The sequence below is a fragment of the Ciconia boyciana genome, chromosome 2 (assembly GCF_034638445.1).
Source record: "Ciconia boyciana chromosome 2, ASM3463844v1, whole genome shotgun sequence".
NCBI classification, from domain to species: Eukaryota; Metazoa; Chordata; class Aves; order Ciconiiformes; family Ciconiidae; genus Ciconia; species Ciconia boyciana.
In genome coordinates this window covers 38,983,120-38,999,458 of record NC_132935.1, presented here as the reverse complement: position 1 = coordinate 38,999,458, position 16,339 = coordinate 38,983,120, and the positions used below count along the sequence as shown (strand labels likewise).

The 16,339-nt window shown below is 42.5% G+C and overlaps 1 protein-coding gene and 1 long non-coding RNA gene across 6 annotated transcripts in view; one reads left to right on the top strand and one right to left on the bottom strand.

The window, feature by feature from the left end:
- Positions 1-7,128, bottom strand: part of PDE7A (phosphodiesterase 7A) — a 78,561-nt gene extending 71,433 nt beyond the window's left edge. For 2 of the 4 annotated variants that reach the window (XM_072852406.1, XM_072852411.1), the window contains exon 1: positions 6,241-7,126. In XM_072852406.1, coding sequence (XP_072708507.1) covers positions 6,241-6,378 — 138 coding nt within the window. In that variant the 5' untranslated portion in view covers positions 6,379-7,126. Of the gene's footprint in view, positions 1-6,240 lie in introns of all 4 variants that reach the window. The other 2 variants (XM_072852408.1, XM_072852405.1) reach the window with 2 other exon arrangements.
- Positions 7,129-7,531: 403 nt separating this feature from the next.
- Positions 7,532-15,579, top strand: LOC140647607 (uncharacterized). Of its 2 annotated transcripts, XR_012040866.1 has the most exons (5): positions 7,532-8,106; positions 8,445-8,590; positions 9,893-10,037; positions 14,145-14,214; positions 15,352-15,579. It is a non-coding gene; the product is annotated as an uncharacterized lncRNA (long non-coding RNA). The 2 variants fall into 2 exon arrangements; XR_012040865.1 differs by having other exon boundaries at positions 7,532-8,590.
- The last annotated feature ends 760 nt before the right edge of the window (positions 15,580-16,339 follow it).

The following is a 16,339-nucleotide window of genomic DNA, read 5'->3' as shown; positions in this document are numbered from 1 at the left end:
TGAGCCATAACCTGGCAGGACCTGAAAAAAGAGTCACAAATCCAAGATCCTCTATGCTAGAAAATGACTGAGTATATTCAGAAACCTACAATTTTAGCAGAAAACAAGTGGAAACTTGTAGATACTGAGTGATGAGGGAAACACAAGGAAAAAAATAAGCCAATGGTCATTGACATGACAGAGAACTGTTCTAACAAATCACCATTCTAACTATTACCAGGGCTTTTTTCCCCCACAGGCTTTGCAGAAAATAAAAGAACTGAAGAAATAAGGATTCAAACCACAGATGTCTTCAACATTATTTTCCACATGCAAAAACAGCACAACAACAGAAGTGTCAGAAAATTACATTATTTTTATGATACTTTATTTTACCTCATAATTGAGCATATTACCATATTGACTCAGAATTAACCCACTTTGGATACTGTTGCTTTTCTCAAGCAACCTAAAAAAACAGACTTACTTAGCAAATACAGGGGTTTTTTTAAAGAAAAGCTGCTGAAACAGACATCCTATAGAAAACACTTCTAATTCCAACAACCTGTATTTGCATTACGTTACTACATTATTAGTTTATATAGAATATTGAATATTCATATACTAATGTCAACTTCTCATTAAATTGTTTTACAGTTAAAATTCAATATTTCACAACTTAAGGGGCACATAGCTACAATCTCTCTTTTCAAACCAATTTCTCTTTAAAGATAGCATCAGAAAATTGAGGTTCACACAAAGCACAAGACATACTATTACACAATCTGGACAAAGAAGAATTGACTTCTGGTGATTTAAGACAATCTAATTAATGGGAACTTTAAACTATTATTCTGCTTAGATCTTACATAGGCAATTATAGGCCATGAAATAAGCTGCTATGACCTTTTGCAGAATGAAAGTACCAATGTTGCTTTACACTAAAACATATGAAAAAGTTAATTGGTCATAAAACTCAAGAGAGCATTTTAAAAATGAACTGCCACATAAAATTACTGTAGTGCATGAAATCCCCAATCAGAACTTGTCTGTGCTGTGGGTAGAGTCAGACTCTGCCTCTCATATGAATAGATGCAATCTCAGCAACCAGACACAATAAATAGAAGATGAAGGGAATGGCAAGCATAGCAGCAACACACAGAATTAATTCCAGAGGCTAGGAATCACATCATGAAAATTATTTCATTATTTTAACTTATTAATTATTCATGCAGCAGAGATATGGGAAACAGCAGGAGAAAGCTAATAAAAATGAGGAAGCAACTGAGAAACACTAATGGAGACTATTAGAAAGGTATAAAAGAAAAGTTACAGAAAAACAGCAGATGACGAAAGAAAGGGGTTTAGGGTAAGGTTCCACATTCAATAGCAGGGCCAACCTAAGGCATTCCTTCTGTCTCCCCATCCCTCGTTACTCCTGGTCTAGCATTGTGGCATACTGCTTCCTCCTTACTAACAGGCACAATCATTTGTGAAACTATACTATGAATCAGCCAGGGCTGAAAAATAACCTGATAAAAAAAAAAAAAGAAGTTGACACAACTGAGAGGAAAATGCAGGAGCAGAAATGAGCAGCTGCAAGGGAAAAATAGGTCATGCCATCACTTCTCCCAACAAAAAGGTGCAACCATGGGATTAAAGACCAAGGCCTATGTTCAGACCATAAAAATACACCTCTCAACTATGTCTTGTACCTTGTAACACTACATGCAGAGCAAAACATGTTTGTATCATATCAGGTGACAAACACTGAAAAGAGGAGTTACACAGCAAAAGATGGCCAAAGCACTTAGTTAATGTTGTGGAATACATTTTTCAGAGGAAGCATGTACCCTTCACTGAAGAGCCCACCAGTGCAGTACACTTCCAGCTGCTCTTAGTGACTTTTTTCCCCACTGTGTCCTCTAAGTCAAATGTAGGATTCCATGTGCATGATCTGCTATCTACTGTTCAGGTGTATATAACATGGAGAGTCACAAAGCATGATGCTGTATTGCTTAAATGCATGAAATGGAGATGCAATAAAAAGGGATCACGAACTAGATGATCAAACACCAGGTAGCAGTACATGGTACTACCTGGTACACGGTAATACTTGGTACTTCAGGTAGAGACTTAGTGCCTACATTTCTGAGACTCAAATAGAGTCTTCTATTTGCTCCACTCCCCCTTCATGCAATTTGTCCTTAGGAGATATATTCCTTTACCATCATCAATTTCAAACATTTAAGGACAAAAAGGCCAAAACTAGGTCTTTACTTCCATTCAGACTCTGCTACTAGATACCACCAATGCCATTTTTGGAGGCACTGAAGAGAGTGCAGAACTAGTTACAAGGTAGAAGGATAGAAATGAGTCAAAAATAACAGGTTAGGCAGTTTTCTTTAGGCATTCATTTGTGATACATTTATGTCAATTCTACTTTTGTGGGGAGGGAGTGCAACACAGGACACAATCTAAAAGTGCTCACAGCTACATTTGTGAAGTGTTTTTTATAAACCCTTATTCATTTAAAAAATGACTAAAAATTTTCAAACTAAAGTACAGACAGTCTTAGAAACTCCTTTTTACTACTATTAACAACACAAGTTAAAAACCAGATGAGCAAAGAATCCAAAATCGTCCTCTGAAAGCTCAGCTTTAATTTAAAAAACATCATTTTGCAACATTTGGAATGAACACCCTAAACGTATGATCCAAGGTACTACTTAACATCCACTTGATCTCACAGTGAACCTAAAGTCAGTCTCACCAGTGTGAAATGTCCTAGTCATTTCAACAGTTACCCATTCAAGTGCCCTTAAAAACAGCTTTTAACACTAGCATTTAAAATTATTTCATGTTCAAAGACAATTATTAACTCAAACAATTGTATAAACCCATACAATAGCAGCTTTTCACTTGACTGGACTTGAACAGTAAATATCACAAATAACCTCCAGGTAACAGATGTCACTTAGTATTTTTGCTGTTAAATTTTGAAATTAAAGATGACTACAGGGACATAATTCATACATAAAAGAAAACTGCAAAGAGAAAAGGAATAAGCTTTTCTCCACATTTACTGGGGATAGTAACAGGTGTAAATCACCACAAGGAAGATCTAAATTCAGTATTAGGAAAGAACTCTCCTATGACAAGAACAGTTAAGCACTATTAACAACAGTTAAGTTGCCTAGTGAGATTGCGTAATTTCTGTTATCTGAGGCTTTTATGGGTTTCAAAAGCCTAGTGGTACCATCCTTTCCTTTAAATCAGTTCTGACAAACTTCACTAAGCCTATTTTATTCAAAGAGATGGCAGGCAGCTACCCAGTTTCCTGCTTGTATTAGTTTTCTGCTGTTTCAGTGAACTGAAACAGCAAACACCTGACAAGCATCAGAGATGGCATAAAGGAAGTAGTAATAATACATGCCCAATGTCAGGACTTTAACCTTCAGCAATAATGAGTTATGTCAGCTCACCGCATCTCATAAGACTGTATCTTAAAAAACAGATTAAGCAAACAGATTAGACAAACATCTGCTAATAATACTGTAAGTACAATTTATCCTTCCTGGGGCTGAGAGGCATAGACCAGAATTCTTGAGGTCATTTCCAGCACCACTTTATTTAAGCTTTAAAAAAGTAACACAGAGCCCATTTTGAACCCATTTAGTGAAGCTTTTAACAAAATATTAAACTGAAATTTCACTTAATATATTTTAAGAGATAAATATTTGCCTGCTTAGCATTATGACAATTAAATGCTACGTCTAATGTAGCATGCATTTGTCTCACCTGAGTTTCCCATGTAAAATACCTCCTTGCTGAAAGGATAAGCCTAAAATGTCTTATGTCAAAATCATTTCACTTTTAATCTGTAAGCGCAAATTCAATTTTCAAGACCTTACATTTTTTAAGAAAATCTGCCAAATGTGTATTAACTGTAAAATGCTGGCTGTACATAAGTGGCTTTGAGTTTGCTAGTACGCATCTCCAGTTTTACTCCTATTGCTCAAAGCTAGCCCAAGCAGAAGACCGAAAACGACAAACTGGTAAGGGTTCAGACCTCTTTGAACAGCAATGGAACTGGAATACTAGGAGTCTTACAGAAGACTTGCAAGGTGAAATTAAGTTCCGAAGTTACATAGAATCATTAATCTCACTGGTGATGCTTCTTAGTCCATCATTTACACCAGCCTACGATAGCAAGTCTGGTAGACATTCACATCCTATTATCTGTAGGAGACTTCAAGAAAAGGAAAAAAAAGGTAAAGACAGCAAAACATAGCTGTACTTTAATCAGCTGGCTGATATTTACAAAGATTTCCTCACTTAAATTCCCTTTTATTAATGCATAAGCTTATTTCTCTGGTTTACTCAAAGGAAATACTACTTGGTCAAGCATACATATAGTTTTCACTTTTTTTACAAGTTATTCAAGCACCTCTCCTTGTGACTCACTCTAATACACCTGCAGCGTATTGGTCAGAAAACAAGGAATCCATTAAGAAGCTTGAAAGTTGGGAAAAAAAATACTTAATTGTCAATATCATATTTACTTTGATAAGCTTGTATACACGTCATGCATCACCTGCTCTGGAGACCACACAGAAAAGGAATAAATATAATACATCACCTTGACCATTTTGCCTATTCCTTTTCCCAGAAGACCATGAATGCTTCAAACAAGAGAGACTCCTTTTATTTGCACAGGACAAAATGTGCTAAATTAGGTTGGACTTTCAAGACGACTTATATGTATGGAAAATTGACCATCACCAAGTACAACTCAGATCAAGCAGTACAAATGCAAAACATCCTAACCCAGTTGCTATGTGGAAAACTAATTTGTCATAAAAACAAAGTTTTTGTCAATTATTACATTCATACTCAGGGAAGGGAGGGTTACCAACATATGTTCATCTTAATTTGCTTACTAATAATTATTTCCATATCCATTCAAATTCACGGTCATTTACACAGTATTTTGTTGATTCTTCCTTCCCAAACACACACATGCCTAATGCTCACATACACACAGAGCTTCACTGCTACCAAACCAGGGGCAAAGCCAAAAGAGACTGGTAGCTCTATATTTTCTATGTATGCATATATGAAGCAGAGCAAGTCATTAAAAATCAGTATAACTTAATATGATACCCCAAAAATGTAAACAAGAAAAAAAAATGACCATTACACATGTAAAGAGCGAAGACAACATCCTCTGTAAGGACAATGTACTTTAGAGCACTGAAACAGACCTTTCAATCTAGACATTATAGGAAATCCCTAGAAGCCAAAACCGGCTGACTTTCCACCAAAACACATGCTTTCCACCATAATTCCAAATTTTCCCCAGAGACTTCTGCCAGAATATGATTTTATCACTGTTTTCTGGGAAACCATACTAACGCATATTCAGAAATTTAAGGCAGTGGTCACAAGAAAAACCTCCCTTTTGTCCCGATAGTTATAATGACCCTTTCTGTAGTATTTCCAACACGATCAAATGAAACAAAACACAGTATAGTTCGTCTTGTGCCTGATGTAATGCGAGCAGGGAACAATACCGTGGAAATGGAAAAGCCAAGGATCTTTGTCTCTTTCTAGACGGATTGCCAAGTCTTAATAGTTGGAGGGAGAAATAGCTTAGCATCCCAAATAAAACACTGCAGTGCATGTTCATTATTTCAATAAAGTCATTGCAGCTTTTGGCAACCCCATAGGAAACTTCGACCCTTCAAAGAAAGCCCAAGCTAAAACGATAGAAAACAACCCTAGTTTAAAAATTACAGAAGAAACACATAATTCACTGGCTCTGAAAAAAAACAAAACCCACGGAGCTCACCGCTCGCATTACAACCAATGCTAAAAAGACAACCTCGACAATAACTAGCCATAAACCTACAAGACGTTGTATGTCCTCGTCACCGCCACCGGTATTTGGCAGCAGGCGGGGAAGGCGCGACCGGCGGCTCGGCCGGGGAGGCAGGCCGCTCGCCCCTGCCGCCGCCCCCCGCCGCAGCTCGCCGGGCGCCCGCGGGGGCAGCTCCGCCACTAGACCACCCTCGCCGCACCTCTCTGGCACCACCAGCTCCCTGCTGACAGCAAAAGCAGGCCCTGGCGCCCGGCAGCGGCACGGCGGGGGCTGGCCGGGGCCGCCCGCCCGGGCAGGGGACCGGCGGGACGCCGAGCCGGCGCAGACCCCGCCGCCGAGGAGCGGCGGGAGCCGGCCGGCCCGGTGGCGGTGCCTACCTGCGAGAGCTGCCGGGGGTTGGGGCAGCCGAAGAGCGCGGAGCTGGAGCTGAAGCTGATGGCCCCTCTGCGGCTGAGGACGTGCTGCGGCACCGGCCTGTCCAGCGGCAGCACCGGCAGCTGGTAACATACTTCCATTGAAGAAGCCTCCGTGAGCCGGCCCCCCGCAGGGCAGCGGCCTCGCCCGCCGCCGCACCTGCCCGCGCAGGGCTCGCCGCAGCGGGGCGGCGGGGGGGAAGCCCGCGGCGAAACCCCGCGGGGGCCCGGCGCCTCCTCACCGCCCCCGCACCCCCCGGGGGGTCGGGCCGGGCCGCGCCGGGCCCCGGGCCTTTGTCCTCCGCCGCCAAAGCCTGGCGGGAACCGCCGCCGGGAGCGAGGGGGAGGCGGCGAAGCGGGACGCCGCTGTCAGCGCCCGAGGCGGTGGGTCCCGGCCCGGAGCTCGCGGCCGCCGCCGCTCCCTCGGCCTCGCTGCTGCCGGCGGGAGCCGCTGTCAGCCCCGCTGCCCGGCGGCGCGCATGGAGGCGAGACCGGCCTGGGGGGGGGCCGCTTTGGGTGAGACACACGCCGCGCTCGCCCCTATTGTCCGGCACGGCCGGGAGGAGGAGGAGAAGGAGGAGGAGGAGGAGGAGGAGGAGACGCCGCCGCCGCTACTGCCGCACGGCTCGGCTCCGCTCCGCCGGGGGGAAGGGGCCGGGCCCTAGGAGAGGGGACCCGGGGAGGGAGAGAGGGAGAGGAGGAGAGGGAGGAGAGGGAGGAGGAGGAGGGAGGAGGAGGGAGGAAGCCTTCGCCCCGCCCGCCCCCACTCGGAACAGCCCTGAGCGCACGGGCCCAGGAGGAGGCACAAGCGCGACGGACTCTGCGTGGGTCGCGCGACTGGCGACACGCAGCGCGTCATCACGTAACTACCCACTCTCCCCTTCCTCCCGCCCGCCCGTGCGCAGCAGGGTGGCTCGGCGGCGCCAGCGGGCCCCGCGCGCCGCGGCAGGCGCATGCGCCCTCCTTTTCGCGCCTTCGGTGGCGGCCGCGGCTGGCGGCGAGGCCGGGGCTGCGGCGGGTGGGGGGACGGTTGGGCGGGCGGCCTGCGCCACGCCCCGCGGCTGGCAGCGCGGCCCCCCCAGGGGCGGGGGCGGCGCCTCCCTCCCTCCTTCCTCCCGGCCCGCCGGCGGGCTGAGCACGTGCTGTGCGCGGCGCTGCTCGGGCGAGGCCTGAGGGGGCCGGGCCCGGGGGGCGAGGAGGGTCGGAGCCCCCGGGCGGGGAAGGCGGTCGGGGGGGGTGACGCGGTGCCCGCGTTTTCTGTCAGCCCCCGGTCCTCCCCGGCTGTGCCCTGAGGGCTGGGGGAGCCTCGCTGAGGGGGCGTGGGTCTCTCCAGGGATCCGGCCTCTCCGGCTGCTTCCGCGGGAAAGGGCACCGGTCGGTGCGGTCTGGCCTTCAACGCCAACTTGCGCGGCTACTCGAAAATCAAACACGGAAAGACGGTTTTGTTTAAAATGCATCATCTATCAAAAGCAATACACGGAGGAGTTTGTATTTGCATTTGAATCCTCGCTGTTCATTTTTCAGACTATGGAGGGGTGGTTTTTTGCAAGATGAAGAAGTAAAAACATGTAATTTTTGTTAAGGTAAAAAATGAGATGCCTGGCAAACCACACAATTCCAGGAATTGGACTTTAGGGAAGAAATAGAGTAATCCATGACATGGTCTGGTCCATTGGTGCGTACATCACATTAGCTGGGACAGTTAGGACTAAACTTTGGTTTGTTTTTTAGAACTAAGGCTCTCTTTGTCTTTCCCTGCAGCTGCTTTTTTCCATCCTTTCATCTCTTTTATTTCTCCATCATAAAAAAATCCTAAATATAGCATGATAGGTAAGGGAACGTTTCTGTTCTTTGAATAATACATGAAGTGCCTGTACCCACTTAAACATCAGATTTTGCAAAATGATTCATATGATTTAATTTCGCATAATACATTGTTCTTCGAAGTGCTTGCTTACTGGCAGAAAGGTTTAGATTTCACATGATAACGGTTATTTATAGGCAATGACATGGCTTTGGAGCAACCCAATTGGAAAGAATAGGTGGTTTGTATGGAGGATTTTCATCTGTTTGAACTAGTTGTAGAAACAAGAAGTTTTATAGATGTGGACTGATGGCCATTTTACTCTGAGCTATGAAGTTAACAAATGCACCTCGTTCTTTTGCAGAACTGCAATCCCACATTGTCTCATGGATAGCCACAAGGATATTCGGACACATGAGAGAGGACACTGGATCAACTGCCTCATTTTAAAAGCTTTCTTCAGCTGTTTTCCTCCTGTTCCGTGAAATAAAAATGTCACAAGCATTCACAGTATGATTTTGTAACATATGCATGCAATAATTCAAAATATATAATAATCCCATAATAATTCACAGAAAAATAACATACTCAGCTTTTTTTTTTTCCCCAGTAATTAAGGTATGTCAGGTTTTCTTCTGCATTCTTTGACAGTTTACTCATATTTGGCCTGCTTACCTTAAATGAATGGTGAGTTTAAGTTACTGATAGAACTCCACCAGCTTCACTGGAGTCAGGATTTCCCTCCCCCATTCATTTTTCAAAATTACTTTTGGTTCTTTCCTACTAATAACAAATTAGTCTTCTGTACTCAGGTAGGATGGCTTTTTACTCTAGTCAACCTAAAATTCAATTTATGAACAAAATGTCATGTTTTGTAGGGGGAAAAAAGCATATTCACTTTCACTGAATATACATAGTATATATTTCAATCCTACGAGGTCAAACTATAAATAAAGATTATTGATAATGTGTTTTACGGTTCTTATCCGCTCTACGTACTTCCCATCTGACTAGTTGAAACTAGTTCTTTAAGGTCCTATTAGCGCTCAGTCTGAGCCAGTATATCCTTAAATAACATAATCAGCATTTTCTTTTCCCTCACTAATAATCAAATTACCTTTGATCTCTAATTAATGTTACATAAACACCTTTAAGGAATCTGAAATACATTCTTACGACGTAAGCATAGATTTTTCCAGGCAGTGACTGATTCCATAAGTGGTCTGCTTTCAGGACACAAATTACTATTTTTAGTAAATACAGAAGTTATTAATATTAGCAAGGTGATGATTTCTCGTACAAGTTTATGAGGAAGAATCCCACCTCAGGATGATAGACACAGCCTTAGAATTACGGCATAAGTCACGTATTTTCAGCCTAAATATGTTTGTTACAAAAAGAATACATGTTCTATGTCTTACATCCTGCCTATCCTGTCTGCTATCTTGTTTTGCTGCAAGTTAAGAGCTTGTAGCACAGGAAAGAGGTTTTTATTTATTTTTGTTATAGAAGTGTAGCAACACCACAATGTTCATTCACAGCATTTTGTCTGAATTAAGTTGTTTTCCTTGTGAACCATGGAGTGCTTTGAGCACCATGGTACTGCACTTCTTAAATGCATCATATGGCATCATGAGTTGCCATAGTTCACCTACGTAAGCCCTGTGTATTGTGGCTTCTTTATCACGGCAGATACAGCCTTTAACAGAGACTACACATCAGAATTTATTCAGATTTAGGGAGCGTTAATATAGTTCAAATTTTTTAGCACATTTACAGTTAATGTCTTTTACACATCGTTATCATTTTCAGGGTGCTGTCTAGCAAGGAAGAAGCGTTACTGATTACCAGATTTATCGCAAAGCGGGGCACTCATGAAACCGGAGAGACGGAAGATCACAAAATCGGAGTTAGTTTGGTTTCCTGGTTACTATGAAAAGAGGATGAAATCACACAGGTACACCAGCAAGACATTCTGCTGGGCTAACTGCACAGCACAGAGTGCCACTCTGGGGCACAGCCAGCTAACACTGGCAGAACTGAACAGTCTGAACAGACGAGGATGCTTTTCCCACCTTCTACAAAACAGAAAATAAGGATCCTCAAAGGCATAACATGCTTGTACTTTGAAAACACCCTGAGAACACAGAAAATTTTAATTTGTCCAGGTACACGATCAAGACAAGCACAAGAGAGTTTTTAGCTTTTCTTCTTACCTGAAGAAGTTACATGGTATAAAAGGCAGGTTTTATTTCTATAGACAGGAAAATGTCTTTTCATTTGGTGTGTCCTCAGTAACTGCATTTTTACACATTGTTTTTGGCATGTGCCATTTCTCTGGCACATATCCAGATACATCCTTTCTTTCTACCCAGGGTTATTGTCTGAGTGAATACTACATATTTCCGTAGGACTTCCAGACATCTGGCAGCCCAGTTGAAGCATACTCCTGTCCCAGTTCGGTGTGTCCCTTCCCTCTGCCTTGCCCTGGGTCTGCATCGGGCTTTTTTGATTTTTTGTGGCAATATGACATTTTGTGGCAATACGGAAAGCTGCCCAGCGGAAAAGGACCTGGGGCGTTGGTCGACAGCCAGCTGAATATGAGCCAGCAGTGTGCCCAGGTGGCAAAGAAGGCCAACAGCATCCTGGCTTGTATCAGAAACAGTGTGGCCAGCAGGACTAGGGAAGTGATCGTGCCCCTGTACTCAGCACTGGTGAGGCCGCACCTTGAATACTGTGTTCAGTTTTGGGCCCCTCACTACAAGAGAGACATTGAGGTGCTGGAGCGTGTCCAGAGAAGGGCAACGAAGCTGGTGAAGGGTCTAGAGCACAAGTCTGATGAGGAGTGGCTGAGGGAACTGGGGTTGTTCAGCCTGGAGAAAAGGAGGCTGAGGGGAGACCTTATTGCTCTCTACAGCTACCTGAAAGGAGGTTGTAGCGAGGTGGGTGTTGATCTCATCTCCCATGTAACAAGCCATAGGACAAGAGGAAATGGCCTCAAGTTGCGCCAGGGTAGGTTTAGATTGGATATTAGGCAAAATTTCTTCACCAAAAGGACTGTCAAGCATTGGAAGAGGCTGCCCAGGGAAATGGTTGAGTCACCATCCTTGGAGGTATTGAAAAGAGGTGTAGATGTAGTGCTTAGGGACATGGTTTAGCGGTGGAGTTGGCAGTGCTAGGTTAACAGTTGGACTTGATGATCTTAAAGGTCTTTTCCAACCTAAACAATTCTATGATTCTATGATATCCTTGACTCCTGTTTGGTTTGCCATCCCCTGCACCCCCAGATCATTTTCTGCAGAACTTTAGCCATCCCCTTGGTGTGTTAGTCCTTCCTGAGTGGGATAACTTGCACTTGCCTTTACCAGAGTGCATTGTGATTTCCCCAAGCCATTTTTTTCAGTTGGTCAAGATTGAATACTAGTCCTGTCCTTCAATATACTTGCAGTCTTTCCTGGCTCTCTGTCATCTGCAAATTTAGTAAGCATGCTCTCAAAAACAGTCAGGTCCACAGTGAAAATTCTGTGAATGAGTGAGTCCAAGATCTGGAAGAGACCTGAAGAGTGGTATTTAGTATATCCTGTCAACCCTTGCTAACTCCTCTGGGAATGGTTTCCAATCATTTTTGTACCCATATTGCAGTAGCTTTATCTACTCTGTGGCCCAGGTTCATCTTTCCTAACTTTAGAGGCTTAACCTAGAGAATAGTTGTCTAAGGCTAATTTCATAGTCAATAATTAAGGGAAAGACAGCAGGCCATTCAAGTTATTCTTTGAAGCTGCCTTTCTCTTCACTGAAAAGGAGGAACACAGCACAGCCTTTCTCCTAATTTAGATGCTTCGGTTTGTGTCCATGAAGTTGATCAGATGAAGTGGGATAGGTGATTTTGTTTACGGTAGTGTCAGAGCAGACTGTGTAGAAGGGCAGTGTCAGCGAAGACGAGCTATGTCACGTGTACCATGTTCCCATTAGCTGCAGGTTTTGTCATTCTGCTGGAGGGGCAGATTAAGTCAGTTTGGCTTGCTTGGGCAGACTGCTTGTTTGCTTTTGCTTCCATTTCTGGTATTTTGAATATTGTATTGAAAACTATTTAGAATACTTTCAATATTTGTAATAACTTCAATTTCACTAAACTGACATTGGCTAATGGACATGTACCAATTCTGCACGAAAACCAGCAAGCTGGAGCAGAAAGTTAAAAAGAATGAGCCCAGAGGATTTCAGTTTTTCTTTGCTTCCAGCCCTAAGAATCCCCCTCTATGCTTAATTTAAGACTGGAGTTTTACTGACAAGTTATAGCCTCCAGAAACAGGGGCTGACTGTGGAAACAGGCTAACAAAAGTCAGTTCTGAACACAGCTGCAGACTGTCAAAAGTTTAATATTGGTTCAAAGACAGCTTTTTGTAACTCCACTGAAGATATTATTGGGAATAACAGCATGAAAAGGTGATCCTTTTCACACACTTATTCTTGCTTAAATGCATTTCTAGAAAACTTGCTAGAGTGCACACAGCTTAAATGATCTCAGCCGTCGAAGTCCTGGTTTTCTCAGTGATTATGGTTGTCTGGACAAAAATCCTCATACTACAGTGGTGTTAAAATGACTAAGGGCGTTGGTGTCAGCATAAGCCTGTGGAGAAGGCTGCTCTTCGTGTCATTTTTACATGCATAATAACAGCTGATGCACAGAATATTTTTAATATCAGAGTGGGAGGATATGAGAACCCCAGGTGCAGTTTCAGAGGTGCAGCTTACAAGTTTAATGGTGTTATTAGAAGCTGAAAATTCACAGCTTTTTGTGTTGGTAATGGAAGTGGGTTTGGACCCCTATAAACAGACGCAACGAATGCATTGCACACTCACCAGCTGAATAATTCCTCAGTGTACCATTCAGCATACAGTACCTGGTAGCCTCTGTGATAAGCTGTAGCGCATCAATCACCCGTTCTGTCTTTAGAAAATGTAGTGGTTTATTTTGATTTGGTTTTGTAACTTTTTTTAATGTGTTATATGTTGCCCCAATACCTCATTAAAATTGCACATCCTTTCTAGATTTCTTGACATGAAGGTGTAATTTCCAGCGCAGTCTTAACAAGGATTTTTTAAAGCAATTTTTGCTTCTTTTTTTAAAAAAATTAAGTAAGCAGTCCCATAATTAGGGACTGAGAGTTAGGATTAGGTTTGGATTTGGAAGTTGTATTTAGGTTCAAAAGATTCCTGGTGTCCCATCTGATTCTTTAGTGGCCTGTTGGCATCTGGTAAAGGTGTCTTGTAATATTAAAACTGAGAATATCAAATACTGCTAGAAGTGAAATAATGAACTGAAGTTCCTGCTTACCAACTAGGCTGAAGCAACAGTGCCTTATTAATCTCACTGTGTTGAGTTGTCAAAAACTAAAGGAAAGCAGTTTGTTATTTAAAGCTCAAAAATGAGACCTTCCTTAATAACACTAGAATTTTTCAGACAAAGAACATTTTAATTTATTTCTGGTTATATTAAAGATGAGTGCACTCCCTTGTTGCAGAAGCTTATTTGTATGAGAATGTAGAATAGTTGCTTTTTTATATATGCCAAAATTATTGGAAAATTTCTAGCAACAAAAAGGACACATTAACAACAGTCTCCCTTTGGTGGATGAAGCAAATCAGAAATGGAAGCTGGAGTAACTTGCAGCATTAGCACATCTGATAATTTGGATGACTACATCCAGGGAACTAGCAGTCTTTCTCTTACACCTACCCTCCTCTTGCACTTTGGCTTTTTTATTATTCAATTTTATTTCTATTGAAGTGTCATTTTGTGCAATTATTCCCTCACAAAAAGAGTTAAGTTGAAATAAATATTAACTACAATTAGAATTAACAGCTACGTTCAGAGGATTACATTAGTAGTAAAAAGGTATACTAATTAGAATTCAAATTAAATTACTCCATTATATTCCAAGTAGTTATTTTTTCTGCCTTTTCAAAAGATGTTCAAATATACTACTTCAGGTTCTCCATTACTTTTGAGCTTGCATCAAAAATTAATCAGGTATTTCATCTTTTTGTGCTTGCTTTTTAGCTAATTGGTGGGACCACTCTTCTATCAAAACCTGTAGCAACAGAAGGTTATCCCATTCACATTAATAGAGGTGAGAGGATTAAATATTTGCAGCAACTCATGTTTTTCCACCATGTAGCATCCTGACATTTCTTTGTGAAGAAAAGAATGTGTCGGGGTTAGCATTAGCATGACTTCTCCTTGAAAGTCTGGAAAAACATCTGTCATTCTGCCAGTCTTCCCATTAACTACCTGAGCAAATGCAGCGAAACGATTTCATTACTTTCAAGAGACTACCTCTGGTTTTATTTAGGTTTATTCTTTGCTAGACCTTTTGTTTTTAACAATAGCAAAAAGGTAGCTGGAATCCTGTCTGATTTACAACTCACTACATTTCTATGTGCTTAATCCAATTAAAACTGGAAGGAATGTTGCCGATATGTCAACAAAAATGCAACAAAACGATGGGAGGGTTAGTTTACAGAAATTCCTGAATTCCTTTGTCTTGACCAAATGAAAGAAAATTGTTCTTGTAAGACAAGTGCATACTAAAAGGATTAACTCTGATAAACTGACTTTTATGTTCAGATAAAAGCCAGTCTGAGTACTAGGAGAACATTTTTCAATCAATTTCTTAAAAGCAGCTTTGCATTTAATTAGAGACGGGTCTCTGGTTTAAAAGCCAAGGGGGGGTTAGTGCACTAAAGCACAGAGGCTGGGCTCTTAATGGCGTGGAGTGCACTGGAAATGTGGTTTTAAAATACATCGGTGCTAAGCTAGATGCTGCTATGCAGAGGGGCCATGACACTCCATCTCACTCCTGGCTGTTTGCTCCTACCAGGACTGATGCTCAGCTCTAGGGTAAGCCAAGAGAGTTTAGGGAGTTAAGCTGGCAGAAAATGAACCTTAGCCTCCCCCCAAAAAGTGGGACCAGCCAAACAGCACAGCAGGTACAAGGTGCAGATATATAACTGGCGATGGGAGTGCCCCTTTTGGAGTCAGCCCACAGTTAGACCACATCATCTGTATCATAAAAACTCACCTACATGGTGTAAATCAGGATTATATAAGGGATTACTCGGATACTATACAATTCAAAAAGTAGTTGTGCTGGTTTTGGCGGGGATAGAGTTAATTTTCTTCATAGTAGCTTGTATGGGGCTGTGTTTTGGATTTGTGCTGGAAACAGTGTTGTTAACACAGGGATGTTTTTGTTATTGCTGAGCAGTGCTCACACAGAGTCAAGGCCTTTTCTGCTCCTCACCCCACCCCACCAGCGAGTAGGCTGGGGGTGCACAAGAAGCTGGGAGGGGACACGGCTGGGACAGCTGACCCCAACTCACCAAAGGGATATTCCATACCATATGGCGTCATGCTCAGCGTATAAAGCTGGGGGAAGAAGAAGGAAGGGGAGGACATTCGGAGTGATGGCGTTTGTCTTCCCAAGTAACCGTTACATGTGATGGAGCCCTGCTTTCCTGGAGATGGCTGAACACCTGCCTGCCCATGGGAAGGAGTGAATTAATTCCTTGTTTTGCTTTGCTTGCGCACGTGGCTTTTGCTTGACCTATTAAACTGTCTTTATCTCAACCCTCAAGTTTTCTTACTTTTGCTCTTCCGATTCTCTCCCCTGTCCCACCGGGGGAGAGTGAGCGAGTGGCTGGGTGGGGCTTAGTTGCCAGCTGGGGTTAAACCACGACAGTAGTTCATTTTAGAAAATCTAGTGTTAAAATCTCACAAAAAGATATTCTTTGGAATATATGTATAACATATATTGAAATATGTAACGGATATGTGGAATATATAACATATATATGGAATATATAACGTGGAATATATATGTATATAACGTCGAATATATATGTAACATGTTTATGATACAAGACAGGCATAGCAGAATTTGCGGTGAAAATATGGGTTAATTGGCATAAAGTATTAGTGGTGCAAAGTATGTACTTAATTTTATGCATGTTCTTACATGCTTTGCTGAGTTGGGATTATGGAGAACACCCTCTAGTCATGTGTTAGAACATCAGTTAAATCTACATAAATCAATAACCATGTCAGCATTTTTCTGGATTAAATTACATGACTAGAAGTTTGTAGAATACTTTTTTCAAGGATAGGCCTAAGAAAATAAACAACTTTTATAATGTTTAATCTCACCTTGGACTCTGAATATTTTTAACATAATTCTTTACTAAGCAATTTCATTC